This window comes from Charadrius vociferus, unplaced genomic scaffold (assembly GCF_000708025.1).
Source record: "Charadrius vociferus isolate BGI_N301 unplaced genomic scaffold, ASM70802v2 scaffold163, whole genome shotgun sequence".
Lineage (NCBI taxonomy): Eukaryota > Metazoa > Chordata > Aves > Charadriiformes > Charadriidae > Charadrius > Charadrius vociferus.
Window position 1 is genome coordinate 12,114,063 of NW_009648332.1, and position 16,866 is coordinate 12,130,928.

The following is a 16,866-nucleotide window of genomic DNA, read 5'->3' on the forward strand; positions in this document are numbered from 1 at the left end:
TCAATCTCTATGTGTATTAATATATAGTTTGATCAAAATTTAATTAGTTTCAGAAAAGATCAAATGTAACATTACCTTCCTGTATTTTCAGGCATGAAATATTTCTTGTGTTTGAAGCACAGGTCAAGTTTTCCTAGTTCATTAGCTATTATCAGCTTTGCCAGGCTTCTGAGGAAAGTGGTCTTTGACAGTACCTTTGCCCTCAGGTGGAAACATGGTTGTGTCCCTGTAGAATGCTTGTTTCAGTTACATTATGTTGCTCTTATCATACTACCAATAATTAAACACAGCTTTTTTCCCCCCCTATTGATCAGTTGCTGAAGTAAAAGAAACCTCTATCTTCCCCATGCTAGCTGTTGACATGGAAAACAAGGAAAATGGCTCTCTGGATGTCAACAAGTAAGTGAATCCATAGTGTTCAGTTTACATAAACAGCACGTGGATTGTAGTTTTCCTTTGACTTAATGTGGTTGGCAATGGTGGGCACCTCTATCTCTGCACATTTCAAACCTTCCCTGTTCTCAATTACTTTTATTGTATTTGAGCTTCAAAATAGACGAATCTTGGGCAGTGAATCGATTAAAAATGGTATGTGGGAGGAATGTATAGCAATGGAGAGATGTAAAAGCTAGTATAACTTAAGTTAGGGGTATACCTTTCTCCATAGATTTCTCCTCTCAACCAGACACTAAAGCAAGTGGTAGTACTGTAACCAATATTCTACCTGTCTGCTAGTGGCTTTTGCAGAACCAGTGCCCGATGCAGAGAAGTGTCTTGTGTCGAAGTTTCCTCTCTGTCTCATTGAGAGACACATACGCCCCTCTCTGCTGACTGCCCAGCCACTTAGATCCGAGAGGTTAGTAGCAGCAGCAGCATCGGTCTTTGGTGTCAGTGCTCTCCTGGAACAGATATTTTAAGCTGTTTGCTGGAGAAGCCCTAAACTGCTGGGTTTTTACTTCAGACCTAGGGTGGGAATAAGACAGAGACATGGTGTGCACTGCTGCACTGCTTTTTCACAATTTTCTTTAGTGTGGTAGACTGCAGGCTAAGGCAAAGGAACTGTTTTGGAGGCATTTCCGTATCCTCAAAGGTCAGCAATTCTTAGTTTAGGACTAGCAATTCTGAATGAAGTTATGATCTGAGAAGTGGAGATCTGTGTGGAAAGAATTGGTCATGCTGCTTTAGGGTTATAGACGCCATGCTGAGATAGATATATACATAGATAGATACGTTAAAAAAAAACACCAACCCAACAAGCAAACACCCAAACGCAAAGAAAGGTGGTACTAGAGAGAGTTCGTAGTCTGTCCACTCAAACTGCAACACTTCTGCAAAGCTTCCAAGAAAACTTGACAATGTTTAGGCTCCCAGGCACTAGAGTAATACAAATAATAATAATGGTCATTTCAGGATGCTGATAAAACACCTGATAATGACACAGCATCAAAAGATCTGATGTCAGCCATTAAAATCAGCATGCTCCCCCTTGACTTGAGATGTTGGTTTTACCACACCAATGTGAAATGCATTTTTCTATTCAGTGACTATAAAAAGATTATATCCTGTACGTCCCTCAGAAGCCACCTTCAGTTGGCCGTCTTGCTTCTACAATGAGGACTGTGTGGTGGGAGGAGAAGGGAGGCAGTGAAAGCAAGGACAGTTTACATTTAATCATTTTCCCCTGAGGCTTCGGTGATAAAGGATCAACTACTAATTGTGAAGGTGGCTTTTTAAAACTGATGGGGATTGTAATTAAACTTATCAGGAGGTGTGGTTTCTAAAGTAATGTATACAGTATATATGTGCACATATCTGCAAAGGAAGTATTTGGCACTTTCTTTAAGTGATTATAAATAGCTTGGATAAAATCTGTTTGTTCACATCCTTTCAGACCTTGCTGCTTCTGCCACATGATGGCAATAAAGGCACAGGGACAGTGGTGAAAAGCAGACAAGCCTAATCTTTGTTCATTATCAGTGCATCTAGTATCTCCTTACAAAACCTAAAATGCCAGTCCTCTTAAGATTTTACAGCATCCAGGATGTCTGGCATAAACTGAGGTATGGCTAAGCCATGGCTGTCGTATATTCACTTTTCTTATCTAAAGAATAGAGCCACAGGCAACAGCAGGGCAAGGAGGAGACTCTTAAAGTCTAGAAGCCAAATGAGCATCTGTGTGGGTAGATGGGTTAAAATCCAGCCAGCCTCCAACAGTCTGCCACATGTCTTTCAGTTTTCTGCAGCTGTAGCTGTGGAAGTTGGCTCCACTTGAGGTCTAGCATGATGCTGTTCCTTGAGGCAGGAACTTGCAATTATTTCCTGTGATTAGTTAACGACCATGGTAGAGTTCCTGAAGTCATTGCAGTTGAGCCTGGGATGGGGCTGGACCAAGCTGTAGTTCCCTAGTGGTAAAAGAAGAGCTACATGAAGAACTAATGCTCCTGGGCTGAAATACAAAATTGATGGAAAGAGGGTTTGGGACCGTATTTAGCTTGAAATTAAAGTGTTTTGGGAAGTAAGCAAAATAGAATTAGGAGGTATTTTTACAGAGTGAATCTTTTACTTGCTATTTAGGAAGAATTATATTCTGTCTTTTAGGATTTATTATGTTGGGTTTTTTTAAATACTGAGTTGTTGGGGTTTGTTTAAGTAGAAGATGAGTCATTGAAAGTGATAGTCTTTGTCTTATGGAAAATGCAAAGATACAAATATAATTCTTCAAATACTGCTTTTACAAATATGTGTAGGTTTTGTGTGGTGCTTTTTACATTTTATTTCTTAAGCATAAGAATGTGCACAACACCACAAACCTTAATTGAAAGGCATTCTTTGATTTTTTTTTTTATTTTTATTTTTTAGAAAAGGCAGCTCTGATAAGGCCAGATAGTCTCATTTTCAATTTTGCTGAGTGTTGCCTTTCTGTATAATCACAATCAGTGAAGCGATTCATGAAGTAAGTCATTACTTGCTGAGCAAAAGTAAGAAGCTCTGGCCCTTTGCTCATTGCTCTAAGATATATGTATATTCCATGTGGTAAGTGAAAGAAACTGCTTTTAGAAGGCCCAGTAGAGCATACAGTGTGATATTGAAGCTGCAGTGTGAGTCTCTAGGGCCAGAATTTTGTTGACATATTGAGAAGTACGTTCCAAGAGTTAGGGGAGAAGCAAAAATCATTGTGTTCACAAGTCCTCCTTCCCAGGTCTCAGCTAGTTGTAGAAATTGGGATGTTGTAGAAACAGTGATAGGAGGCACTGTAGGTGATTCTGTTTGCTTCTCTTCGTGGCTGGTTGGAAAAATGGTTTGCCCTTGATTCACGCAGTTATTTTGCTGAAAGATACACAAGTCTAGGCAAGACAGGGGTGGTGACAGCTGGAAAAGAAAAACTTCAAGGACAGAACAAAAATGCTGTCAGGAGAGTATAATCTGTGTTTCTTTTCCAGCTGGTGCTGTTGAAAATCAAAGTCCTGCCTCTAAGCTTCAGGACCTGAAGTGGACAGGATTCTGACATCTGGCCTGATCTGTACATTTTCAATATTTCTTCATTAGCATTATGGTTAAGCATGCGGAAAAGTGGAAAATGTATGGCGTGAACTTTGGGACTTCTAGTTGGAGAAATATGTTAAAGAAGTTCTTTCTTTTGGTGTCTTGCTCTTCATCCTCCTAAATTGCTATAGGAAAGGCAATCAAGCTCACTGTGTGTCTTTTTTAAACTTTGTGCATCTGCAGGTTCTTGGTAATCTGAGATAGGATGATGGCATGTTGAGGATAAGAAATACAGGATAAGGATAGTAATATGAATGACTGATTGTTTTTGCTACTGTGGAAAGCAATTGCCTGAGGTCAATCACAGAAGGAATTCAGACTGATTGTGTTTAACAGATGTTTTCTCAGATTCATAGCTATTTTAAAAGTCCATAGATTTGTCCAAAGATGAGTCCAAAACCAATTTTGAGCAATTAGTACAATCATTGGGGCCTCTTTTTTTTGGTGTGTGTTTTGTTTTGTTTGTTTTACAAGGTAAAGATAGTTTCCAGTAGTTTCTACCCATATTACAAGGAAGCACAGTCTCAGCTGGGAAAAGAGTGATCCACATACTGCAATTCTTTATAAGCACTTGGTAGCTGAAAACAAGCTGTAGTCTTGAAAGACAGGGATTTGGTACCTCACTAATGGTAGTCTTTGTTCTCCAACTGCAAAGGCAGTACACTTGCAGGAAAAGATCCTGACTGATTACCTTTGGCTGATGTGAAGCTTCATATACTTTCTTTTTTTCTGAAGGGCGGGAGGTACCTCAGTTGTCCCCAGCATCAGGTCTTTGAAATGGAAGGGAGCAGAAGTGGCTATTCTGTATTGGGGCAGGGGTATGTGTGTCAAAGGATACTTTTCCTGGAGGAACAAGGAACGAGGGGATGTACATGGGGTGTGCACAAAGAAGCAGCAGATTATGCACACATTTAGTGATTACTTCTCTGGATTTGCACTTTGCAGTTCAGTAGAGAACGGGAGACCTCCGGATCCTGCTGACTGGGCTGTTATCGATGTTGTGAATTATTTCAGAACAGCTGGATTTGAAGAACAAGCCAATGCTTTTCAAGAACAGGTAAATCTGTTAGAAAACACCTTTTGACTGCCACCAGGTTCTCACATTGCACATTTTTGCCATGGGCCTGGTTATACGCTGTTAAATGGGAGTGAAAATCCCATATTAATGGGAGGATTTGAGTCTGTTATTGGGTGAAAATTAATAGTACTATGACCTGTGGTAATAATATTGTTCTACAAGGTGTGGATAGTGGGTTGGAGTTTGTTTAAAACACTCATCTGAAAGGTGAGGAATCTAAACAAATTTTCTGGCTTGGACTCAGTCTACCTATACAACCCACTTAGTTTCACTGTCTTGTTATTTAAAATGTGAATGGTAGTTTTCTTCTTCCTTAGTATATCGTGCAAATACACTAATGAGGATTTATAAAATCCGGGTTTCCTAAGCAGCAGGTTGCTTTTGAAGACCTAGGGTGAAAAAGGGGCTGCTGTGTTGCGTTGAGCTTGGTAGTGCAAGTGAACAGGAAAAGGACAAGTTGGCAATAAAGGGGAAGAATCTTCTTAGGCAGGGAAGGAGCATGTTTATAGGACTCAGTCTGAGAAAGAGGTTGAGTCTTCGTTTCTGGACGGTTTTGGTAGATTGATCAGCAAAGAGCTTAACAGTTGTGTGGCCCCTTGTAACTTGCCTGTCAGCACACTGGTAAGGTGTATTAGTGGGGAAGGATAGGGAAGTTGGCTTACTTGCCCTACAGTCCACCTGTTCCGTAGAGAAGGAACTTAAATCTCCAGATTGTCAGTTCAGCACCTTCCCTGATAAGTCTATAGGTTTGCGTGTGACTGCTAGGAAATTAGTTACCAACACTTGCATTTAGTTGTCAAAATAGATGGCTTGACCTTCGAAGGCACTGAGCTAGTGCAAGTTATTGGCAGCTTTGCAGGGAAACCATACATCTAATGTGAAATAATGTTACCGATGGTCAAGTTAATCTTGCTGACCTTCAGCACCTGGACAGTGAAATCCCATCTGATTGTAATTGATGAGTATAACAAGAGTATCTAAATTTAGCTCTTTGTTCTTGGGGATGAAAAGCCTGGTGTTGGGTAATTCTCTGGCAGGATGCAGAGAGAGGCTCTTTCTGCAGCTGCTGCTAATTTTTCAGAAATTGAAGATGGGTAAACAAGCAAAAAATTTTTTTAAGTGTATCCATTCCTTAATACCAGCATCCAAGTCTCCTCAACAGCCTTGGAAATGTGGCTTAGAAAAACAGACAGACAAAGTAATTGCAGCCTCTGGGGTTTTTTCCTTATACTGACAGATACCTCTGACTTTCATCAAATATCTTAACCTCTCTGCACCTCAGCTGGCTTGTCAGTAATACTGCAGTAATTACTACTGATCTTGCAGCAGCAGGGTGGGGCTAACTTATGAGTTTTGGAAAGCAATTTGCAACAGCATGATGGAAAGCAGCATAGAAGTAGAGTGTAAAGGTTTTATTGGTAGTCTGCAGCAAGGGCAAGTGGCTTCAGAGGATAGCTGAAGTAAGCTGCTTTTTAGCATTGTGTTGCCAGGGGTCTGCTAGGGTAGCCATGGTCAGAAATGTGGCTGTGATTCCACTGCCAAATTCACCTTATGCCAAAGCCTGGGGAGAGAGGCTGACAGCTGCCACCAGGATGTGTACAGGAGATGTGGGACAGACACTCACAGCAGAAGTCATTGCCACTTCCTTCCCCCTACATTCCCTGAGCAGCAAGTGCCTGGTTTTCAATGCCAGTGCTGCCAGCCCATTCCCTGTCTGCACCAGGAACAGCCCTAGGAGCAGCGCTGTCCCTAACCTCTAACCACCACCACCCTTAGTGGTGTTCTGTTTCTTCTACGCTGTTTACTAGCCACTAACTTTAACTCTGTGTTGTATTTATGGTAGGCCTTCCAAGTATGGCAGTGCAGTCAGGTTCACATTGAACCCTTAGCCATCCTCTGTCTATAGAGTCACCAGGCATGCAGCTGAAGCTTTGGTCATCTCTGGTTTTCTCTACCGTTTCTACTGCAGCTTGCCTAGGCATGAGAAACCTAAATTCATTTGATCTGCTACTGCCCTGAATAGGTACTGGAAGGGGAATGAGGTTGTAAATAGTAAAGGAAAGTATTTTGTTTCACCTACACCACTGGGAAGTTGTTTTCCACTGAACTGCTTCAGTAGGGGTAGCACAATGGTTTCCTTACAAAACATCCACAGCCCAGAATATAATCATGAGATCTATTATTACATTCAGCTTTTACACAGCAGTAACTGAGTCCACACTTTCTTTTGATAAATCTGAATACGTCTGAACTCACCCAAAGCAAGTGACTCAAAGAATTTTTAAGACCTGAATTTTTCTTACAACGTTTTAAGGAAAATGAGAAGACATTTGAAGGACTGCAGAATGTTTTATTAATACTGTATTGTAAGTGCTGGTAAGAAGTGATGATTGTATGATGATTATACATTATACCTTCTTGGAGTTCCATTGATGTAGGAAGTCAAAAGAGCTCATTGATAAAACAGATTCAACTGAAAGATGTTGCCCAATAACAAGTAAGCATAACATCAGCAAGCAAATCAGACAAGAAGTTGCGGGCACAGGATAACTAAAGAGAGAGGCAGAATGGATGCAGGGTGAGGGTGTGAACACCTTCACAGAACTGCTGCCTGCCAGTACATGGCTGAGCTTTCTCTACGAGCCCTGGGAGCACAGGGAGCTGTGGCTCAATCAAAGACAGAAGCTGTTTGCCATGCCTTGAGGCATCCTAGCATTATGCCTGACCTTCATTATTGCCCATGTGACTTTTTAACCATTAGTATTGCGGTAGCCAGATAAGCCCAAGTAACCCAATGGTAGTTTGCTGGCCTCACTGCAATGCCTTACCAGAAGGGAAACTGGGGTTTGATGCTAGCTTGTGTCCACTGCTGCTTTCTAGCGGAGCCGTGGCGTGGTGGAGCATGTGAGCCTGCTGGCTGCCATGCTTTCATGTTAGCTGTACTGTAAAACCTTGCAGCTCTCTGTCACTTGGAGAAAGAGCAGAAAGAGCGCTGGGAGGACTTGAAGCTTACCTGGTCCTCTGGTTATTTGCTAAAGACAATACGCTATTGCTGCTGAGGTCATCCTGGCACAGTAGGGAATTAGTGTTAGCTCTAATTGTGCAGAGGGGTGCCACTGGAGATGACATTAAAAATAGAGAAGTAGCAGAGAAGAAATTCAGAGAAGTCACTAAAGCATACAAAATCTTATCTGGTGCCAAAAAATGGAATGACTATGACAAATCTACAGAAGCAGGTTTAAGTGGAAAACTGAAAAGAAGTGGAAGAGGTAAAGCTTACAATACACACAAAGACATTAAAAACTTGAATTCTGAATACATAATCACTCATTTCTACAAAATTTTAGCAGTATATTATTATGGACAACAACAATATATGCAAGCATTTAAACTGCTTGTTGGCTATTGATAACAAATTCAACATTTAACAGTGGGGTTTTTTTTATTAAAAGGGAAAAAGAACGCAACAGCAGAGTGAAGTCCAGTGCAGGAGAATGCCATAAGGCTACATACTTCTTTGGGCTATGATGACCTTCGGAGGTCTGACTGTGTTGTGAGACACTGGTCAATGCATTGTTGTGTAGCTGTAGCTCCTGCTTCCTAGGTAGTGCTGTGTGATTGAACTGTAGGAATGTGTAAAGAAAAAGATGGTCCCGTGTCTAAAAAGGAGATGGGAGTTTAGAGATGTGGATTCTTTCTCTTCCATTTTGACCTTTGAAAAATCATGTACAGATGGTTTTCAAACATACAACAAGGTTTTGAGGTGGAAAAAACCCCAAAGCCTACAGGATTTCTAATCTAAATAGGTCAGAAAGCCAAGGTTCGAGAGGGGAAAAAAAAAAACCAACCCAACATAACTGTGATTTAAAAGTGGGAATTTTAAGCAAGAACAAGTAGGGGGTTTTGAGACCTAAGCTGGGAAGTTGCTGCTCTTAGCCTCTTCTGTTGTAAGTGGAGGAAGAGAAGTTCCCTCAATGTTGAGCTCCATAGTTAGGCCCTTCTGAAATTTATGATTGCAGGAGTCTTTTTTTTTTTTTTTTTTTTTTTTTTTTTTTTTTTTTTTCCCCCTTACAGGACACATGGGAAGATTGGCCTTTTAGAGAAGGCAACTGAAGTTGTTAACAGATACTGACTAGTCGAAACTTGCATATTGCTGTCAATGGCACTTCTTCTGAAATGCACTTCATAAGCCTTCTTCTTAAGACTATCGTTCCCTTAATGGCTGATAATTAGGCAATCTGCACATGTACCTATTAATTTGGAAAAGATTTACAAGGAGGGAATTTTGAAATCAGGTTCATCTGGGTTTTGTGCTTGACTAAATAGTATTTGTGCCTTAGCACAGGTGAGCACTTGGAAAGCAGACAGCAGAACTTAGCAGCTACGAACGTAGTTTCAGGAAAATAAAGGCTACTATTTCTTTTCTCATTGATCCTCTGTAGTAGTCTTCCATTTGTTGTTCTCATCTGTTAGATTTGTACATTTGTCTTTATGAACTCTTTAATTCTTCTTATAGGAAATTGATGGCAAATCATTACTGTTGATGACAAGAAATGATGTACTGACTGGACTTTCATTAAAACTGGGGCCTGCGCTGAAAATCTATGAATATCACGTAAAACCTCTACAGACACAACATCTAAAGAACAACTCTTTATAGCGAATTGTCTAATTGGGGTCATGTGCCTCAAACAATAAGTAAGCAATTTGGTTTCATGTGATGGAACTTTGTAAAGAGAGAATATATATATTAAGAATATAAACCAAATTACAATATATATCCTATTGGATAGAGTTGGCAATATACTGAGTCTGAACTGAGAGAGGTAGTGTGTATTTTTTACGTAGTATATAATGATTTTCTCTTTTAGGAAGTGTCAATGATCATGTTGAGATAGCTACATCACTGTATCCAGAACAAAAGGGAGGTATGTCATTCTCATTTTTGAGCCAGACATGTTCTTGATTTCATGAATTAAAATACCACCACCACCACCACTACCCCCTACCCCATCCCCCCACCCCCCAACCCCAAAATAAAGATTACATGCATTTTTGGGAGAGAGAAACCAATTAAAGTAGGTTTTGGTTTACACTAAAGACCTACTAAAATTATTACTACTTAAAATTTTAGGATGGGACTGATACTTGCCAAGTCACCCTTTTTTGCAGAGGGTCCTATTTTGACCTTATTAAGGTTTACTCATGGTATGCTGCAATGTTTAAAGCTACAACTCACATAACCCCTTCGATAGCAGAAGGCGTTGCTGACAGGTGAAACTGGATTGTGTATTTTTTGCTGTACTTTAAATTTTCAGCTTGTTTTCACCTGTTTTTAATAGTAGTTCTGTGTAAAGTATAGTTGTTTTTTAAAAGTTTGTGTTGCTTTGCAAAACAAAAAATTGCTTCATTTTATTCCTTTTTTAATTTATAACTTGTTTTCTAACATTATGCAGAAATTTGTAAAAAGAGTAAAATTCTGCACACTTTTAATATTGTCTGTCATTGGTGTTGTAATGGTTGATTTTTTTTTTTTTTTAATGCTTTACTTAACGGTTTGAATAGTTGTTTTAAAAACTGAAAGAAGCTGTCTTGTCACCATACATCTCTGTTAAAAGAGAGTCCTGTTCAATCTGTTTGTACCAGTTCCCTATTTGATAGGTTGCTTGCTAATCCCAATAAAGCATTGTTTATGTTTGGATTCAGTTTACTTTATGGATCTTTTACTTTGTTTCTTTGTTGTGGTATATTGGAGCTCCTGTTTTTCTCCATTTTCCCATTAAAAAGGTACCAAAATCCACTTAATATTCTATGTTCTTGTCATTACTTTTAACACCACCTACCAAGATATTTAAAAATTGCATTATTTTTGCTTTTTCTTATCTAGTGTTATATACTGCTGAAGAAGCAGCCCTGGTCCAAGTTCACCAGTAACATCTGTGCTTCTCTTATCCCGTTCTAGAGCTGTCAGTGGTGCAGAGGGGCTGTGCTGGCACTGGTACAGCAGGGTGATTTACCCCAGAACGCCTGGGAGGCAACCTACAGATGGTGCTAAGCACTGGTGGGCTCACCATCTTCTCTGGCCCAGAGAGCTTTGCGATGACCTCTGAAATTGGGATGTGGGGTTGCATCAGTGAGGCTGGGCAAATAGCAAGTAAGCAGGAGAGTGTATTGAAAGTGGAAATGGTGTGGGAGGAAATAGTGAGGGGGTGCAGCTGAGAAGGGAGAAGGTAAGAGAGAGTGGTGCTTTCTGCCAAGTGGGGACATGATTCAGGGAGAGGAAAGAGAAGCTCCTGTAATGTCCTTCCTAGGTGGTGGCCCTGCCTTCACTTCTGACTTGGCCAAATGTGAGGCGGCTGTTGATGCTGCAGTGCTAGGAGAGATGGTGATGGTTTCTGGTGTTGAGATTTGAGATGGGATAAGGCCACATTAATAGCTGTGCTGTAGGTGAAGCTCATGGCATATGATATAATACATAAACTATATACAGCAGCATGCTTTCTTCTATACTTTAACCTTTACGTTGTGCAACGTACTTACTTGGAATTTGAGATGCATGATAGGAGACAAGGATGTATTTACCATTTCTCTTTCTGTGCATTGTACTGTGGTCACTTCAGGTATCAGTCTGTTAGCAGTAGGTTTGTAAGTCACAGTCTGAATTCTGCTTACGATTTTATTTATAGTTTAGTAGTGTCCAGAGATACCTACTGGGAGCAGGGATCATCTGGAAGACTAGATTCAAATAGAGAGCATCGTCCCTGCCTTGGGGAGTTTTCCAGTATGGTTTGTATCATGCGAATTACAGGCTGCAATTGAAAAATTATACATTAAACTCCTAAATATTTTAATATAAAATCAGGTATGATTATGAAAAGGATTATGTGAAGCAGCTGCACATAGCAGTTTGGAGATACCTACCAGCCCTGTAATTGTAGGATTATTGTTGTAGGAGAATACGTAGTGCTGTGTTACTGAAGGATGAATTGAATATTCACTTTTTCTCCATTTGCATGTCTGGTGTGGGACTGACACGTTTTGTAGATCTATGGGTGACACAGAATTAGAAGTAAAGCATATTTATTCCATGAGGGAGTAAAAATCTCCACTGTGCAGTCGTGAGAGTGCGTATGGTGATTACTGAGCACTGTTCTTCCTTTTAATCTGTTTTAACAAGCAAATGAATTGCATTCAGAAACATACAGATTATATTCCCCTTTTGATCAGCACCGCTAACTGGCTCATACGAGTAGAGGCCTAACAGAAAGCTTGCTGCAAGTGTGAAAGGGAATTTGGAGGATGTTGCTCAGAACTGTAACAATTTGTTTTACTGTCCCCGATCCTTATTGTAGTTTCCCGCTGTTCTCTGAGCTTTCTAATGCTGCTGTTCTCTTTGCGCAGGTGACCGTTCTGGTTTTGTGTGTTACATTCTCCTTGCTGTTTCTGGGAGAACAAAAAATCTTTTTAAAAGAGACTGGAGGCTTTGAAAGAGGAAGTAAAAGCCAGATTATTTTTAGCTACTATTCCTCTTGCAGAAAACACAGCTGCTCTTGAGATGAGGAAGCAACTGATCAGCATTACTGGATACCATGTCAATACTGTGGTTCTGAGAATTGCAGAGCTATGCAGGAATCCAGTTTATAACGTGCTCTTAATGTGCCTGCAGCTAGGAGAGTCCCTCTTCCTTAAAAGCCCTCACTAGGGTAGTGGTTAAGCTGCCAGGTGTCCAACTGCTCAGCTGATACTGGGTGTGAGAGTGACGATGGTCTCGGTGCTGTAGGTCTCCTTGCTTTCACACTGAACCAACAATTTAGAGAGTGGCCTCATTCTCCTAGAGGCATCTTCAAGGAGCAGAGCAGCAGTCTGCTCCTCTGCCCTGCTGCCAGTCAGCACAAGAACACAGACATGCCGCAGCCAAGGTCCTGCTATTCCCTTGTCCCTCCTCTTACTCTTTTTGTAATACCACTAGTGCACATCTATCAGAATCTTTCATAGCGCTTAAAATTATTTGAAAGAATTACATCATGCCTTTTTTTTTTTTTATATGGTGGTTGTGAAGGCTGCTGGTGAGTGCTGGAGACCACTGTTGTATTTATATTCTGCACTCATGAGCATCTTGTAAAGGAACAGTCAGCAGTTCTAACTGCAGTATCATCAGCTGATCTGCTGATAAGGCAACAACAAATATCTTGGTATTGGCAGGCTTGCACTCATCTCAAGATGTTCTCTTCTCCTTTTCAGATGATTGCTATAATCCAGCTGCCCCTCTATATACACTCTGCAGTACTTGCCATGTTGAGGATGCCCCTGACTTTGTAGCAGTTAAATCATCTCAAAAAATGAAGGGAAGGCTCATCATTTGCACCGATCTCTGATTCAAGAGTAACATTGCTTTGTCTTGTACTGGTGGATTGCAGCAGGACAAGTAAAGAGTAAGGAACTTGTAACTGAGTTTGTTTTGCAGCTGGTGGCCAAACCATAGCAAGAAGTGTGGAAGTGGGTGTAGCAACCCTGTTTCACAAGGATACTCCTCTTCTACTCCCTCCTCCCTTCTGTATAAATACCGCATGCCAATTTGCCTGGATTTCGTTATCTGGAAATATGTGTAATCTAAAAGATTTGGAAACACTGCAGGTGTACAAGGCCATTGAAACTTGAGCTCTTGTCTTTTCCAGTCAGATGTAGATGTTTATGTGGGAATTTCCAACTAATGCCAGGTGGCAGAAGCCCCCCTCAGTACTCAGGCACTCTGGTTTCTGCTCTTTTGTTGCCCTCTGCCCCAAAGGTTTTCTCTACCCTCTTATTTTTTTAGTTTTGACTCCCTCCAATATTGTTTGTTTTGAGGTTTTGTTTTTGGCTCTGAAGTAGAGATAGGAGAGATACTTGTCCTCACTGATTTTCTTTTATTTTCTGTTCGCTCTCTTCTTTGATTTGTCTGATGTGTTTTACTATCACTGTATTTCTCCCTCCTCCTCCCTTCCCCCCATCTTTCCTGCTTTTCTTTTAGTCTTTCTTGCCTCTTTTACCTTATGTTCCCATTCCAGGCTGGCTCCCCTGTGCATCTCCATCCATCAGGACCTGGGCTACAAATGCCTGTCCCCACAGGCAAGCATTTACTTGCAGCAATACCTGACCTGCTCTGGTCAGCTAACAGGACTGAATGATTACCTTTGCTTCTGCCCCCCAGGTCCATGAAGTACTTCTCCAGCTCTTTCTGGCAGGCAGCGATAGGGCATGTGCCCCTTTCATGGTTCTCTCCACTGCTGCTTTTTTTTGTGAGCCTCGTAGAGGTGAACTGCTGTCCTGGTGTGTAATCTGGGATGGATCTTGCAGGGAACATGGCAGGCTTCAACTCAATGCAGCTGAGTTTGCAAGTCTGTAGTAAAACTATGTAATGACTAACCCCAGTTCATGTTGTTATGTGATTGCCATAGATCAGTCATATATCAGCTGATCTGTAAGTGCCATTTATACATCTATATATGTATACTTAGGGGACCAGGTGTGCGTGCATGCACTCAGGTATGTGTGTGTCTTTTCTTTCTCAGCCTGCTATGAATGGTAAGGTTCAATCTCAGAATCAGAAAACAGTTTATATCCTAGCTATAGCTGAGATGTGAGTTGACATTTTTGATCCTATAACTGGAGACATTTAATAGGTTTCTTTTCTAGATACAGCTGTGCACTTTCCAGGAAGAAGATGGCTGGCTGTTGTATGTACACAAATAGTGGAATTTTAACTTCAAAAGTATTTATATTGAGATTTCTAGCCAGAAAGGGGTTTTTTTGGTCACTTTAAGTCAGCTCAGTTCAACTTAAAATCAGGGTTCTGTACTCCTGATAAAAGCAAGATTAAAATAAAAAGAAAAAGACAACTTTAAAGAAGAAAAAAGTAGCTGTAATAGTTAATAAAAACTGACAGGTTTAAATGTGTGTTGGAAAGCAGGTAGCCTGAATATATATGGAGTAATACAGCCAGTGAAGACAGATCACTTGTACTGACTCTGACGGTGACATTTTGTCTCTGTTTTAGATATTGGCTAATGAGTTTAGCTAGTGCATTTTATCTATGTGACGTTGGCTGCGGGTGGAGCATGATCAGCAGCTGAGGAGGATTGCGGTTGGACTGTCCTGGGCAGCTGTCAGAATTGAACAGAAACAGGATGTGAAAGAATCAGACGCTAAAATGATAGCAAGATGTTTGTGCGCTTGAAATACCCTGTGTCTTGGTAGGAGGCTCCAGGCCCTATAAACTATGGGGGTATAGCCCAGGACCAGCAAGGTTCATGTTACCAGCAGGAAGATTTATTTAAAATGGCAATTTTACAATCTGCTAGCTGCTGCTCATGTTTATCAAGTGTGATTTCATCAGCAAAGCATCACAGCCGCCTCTGAGTAAAACACAGTAAGCAACTTGAATAGCTCCTCAGGACAGGAACTGAAAAAAAAAATCTCTTGCAATTAAAATAACGCAAGTCCATTGTGGAGACTGAATCTAATTAAGCCAATGGGAATTTGGTCAGGTTTCAGGCCCGTCAGTCTGGCTAGGTCCCATTTTCAAGAATGATTTATGCCATTGTTATCTGAATCTAATTGCCATATGGAAAATTTGGGCTTCTTCCGCTTGCCTAAGTACTTTCTTTAGAAGCAATCTGCCCACATAAGTGACTCAGGTTTGCAGTGCTGGATGGAGCAGTGCCATCTCTCTTTAGAGCCTTGCTGAATGTCTGCATCTCTGTGGAGGTTTATAGAAACAATATCGCATGAGCATACCTGTGCGCTTGTTGCCACAGGAAAGTCTAAATAAACAACCTCTCACTGTTTTGTGTCCTCATTCTGCCATGAAGGTTGGTCCACTACTACCTTACAAGCCCACAAATGAAGCACAAATAGTAATGAAGGAAATCTACCACCTAATGCAATTAATTTCTCAAGGTAGAAAGGAAGTGGGTTATGAACATCTGCCTTGTTTAGAAAGAGGTAAACACTGAAATATTCAGTAAGATCCTTTTTCATCTATTTTCCCATCTATTTTTCCATGTATTGGCAGTGAACTGTCATTTGGAACAACACAGGTCACTTTGAGGCAAAATTGACTGAACTAAAATGTTTGTTTTACTTACAGTGTTTGCATTTATGTATGTAGTAAATGGTTTCATTTCTTATTTGGTAAATAGTCAAATACTAGTTTGTTTTTTGATGTTGCTCTTTATTTGCCCTTAAAAGATACATTAATAAATTACAAGCACCTAAAAATAGCAGAAATAACATGATATAAGCCCACAAGTACAATATAACACAATCTAACAAGGTAAGAAAGAATCTCCCTGGCAAAAGCTAAAAGTGTTGTAAATAAAACTTTCAGAATTGGCGAGTGACCAGAGAACAGCATATCTGGGACAGCTTCACTCTGTGGTGTCATTTGTCCTGTGGTTTTTCAGGAAGTCTCTCAGGCTTGCAAACAGCATCTTCCCTTCGCATCTGTTACGTCCTGCTCACCAAGGCCAGTTCCTATCTTCCAAAGCACCTCAAAATGTCACAGGTGCAGGACATGTTCCTCATTTTTGCTGCCTATGAATTTAATGATCGTACCCAGAGGAATGCTACAGGTCTGCCAAATTTAGAAGGCACAAAGGCAACGGAATTGCAGTTTTCAGAAGTAAGTTTGGGTACTTCCCATTGGATTTGCACTCTGTCACATGGAGTCTGTGAAAATGACGCTCGGAGAAAATGAGAGCAGCAGTTAGAAGCTGCCAGAAGTTGAGCAGGATTTCTGTTGCAAATGTGGTAGCCAAAGTTTGTAAGATGAGAATTGTTGCCTGTACGGTTTTTATGTCTATGTTCAAAGCTATCACCTGGGGTCGCTAAAGTAAGATATGCATTGTTTGTCTGCCTAGCTTTCTCCCTACCCCTCCCAAAAGTAATAGGGTTACTTAGGTTGACTCCTGCCTGCTCAGAAGTCATGATGAGATTATTAGACTGACAAAAACTACTTAATTAAACTTAGAGATAGCCCAAAACCTCAGACACCTCGATGATTAATATAAAAGTAATTATAGTAAATGTATAGTTTGATGAGTAGCAGCAGGAGCCATGCAGTCAGAATACATGCAGAGAAATTAGTAAACAGCTGTAACTATTCACACCAAAGGAGATAGGAGAGATACTTTTTTTTTTTTCTTTTTTCATTTCCTTCACAAAGAAATCTGTGTCTGACTGATTCCTTATTCAGCTACGGGGTCAGA

General features: G+C 40.6%; 1 protein-coding gene across 1 annotated transcript; it reads left to right on the top strand.

The window, feature by feature from the left end:
• The first annotated feature begins 312 nt into the window (after window positions 1-312).
• SAMD13 (sterile alpha motif domain containing 13) lies at window positions 313-9,606 on the top strand. The gene is made up of 3 exons (XM_009884707.1): window positions 313-399; window positions 4,489-4,600; window positions 9,138-9,606. The coding sequence occupies exons 1-3, from the start codon at window positions 347-349 to the stop codon at window positions 9,279-9,281; spliced, it is 309 nt and encodes a 102-aa protein (XP_009883009.1). The 5' UTR covers window positions 313-346; the 3' UTR covers window positions 9,282-9,606.
• The last annotated feature ends 7,260 nt before the right edge of the window (window positions 9,607-16,866 follow it).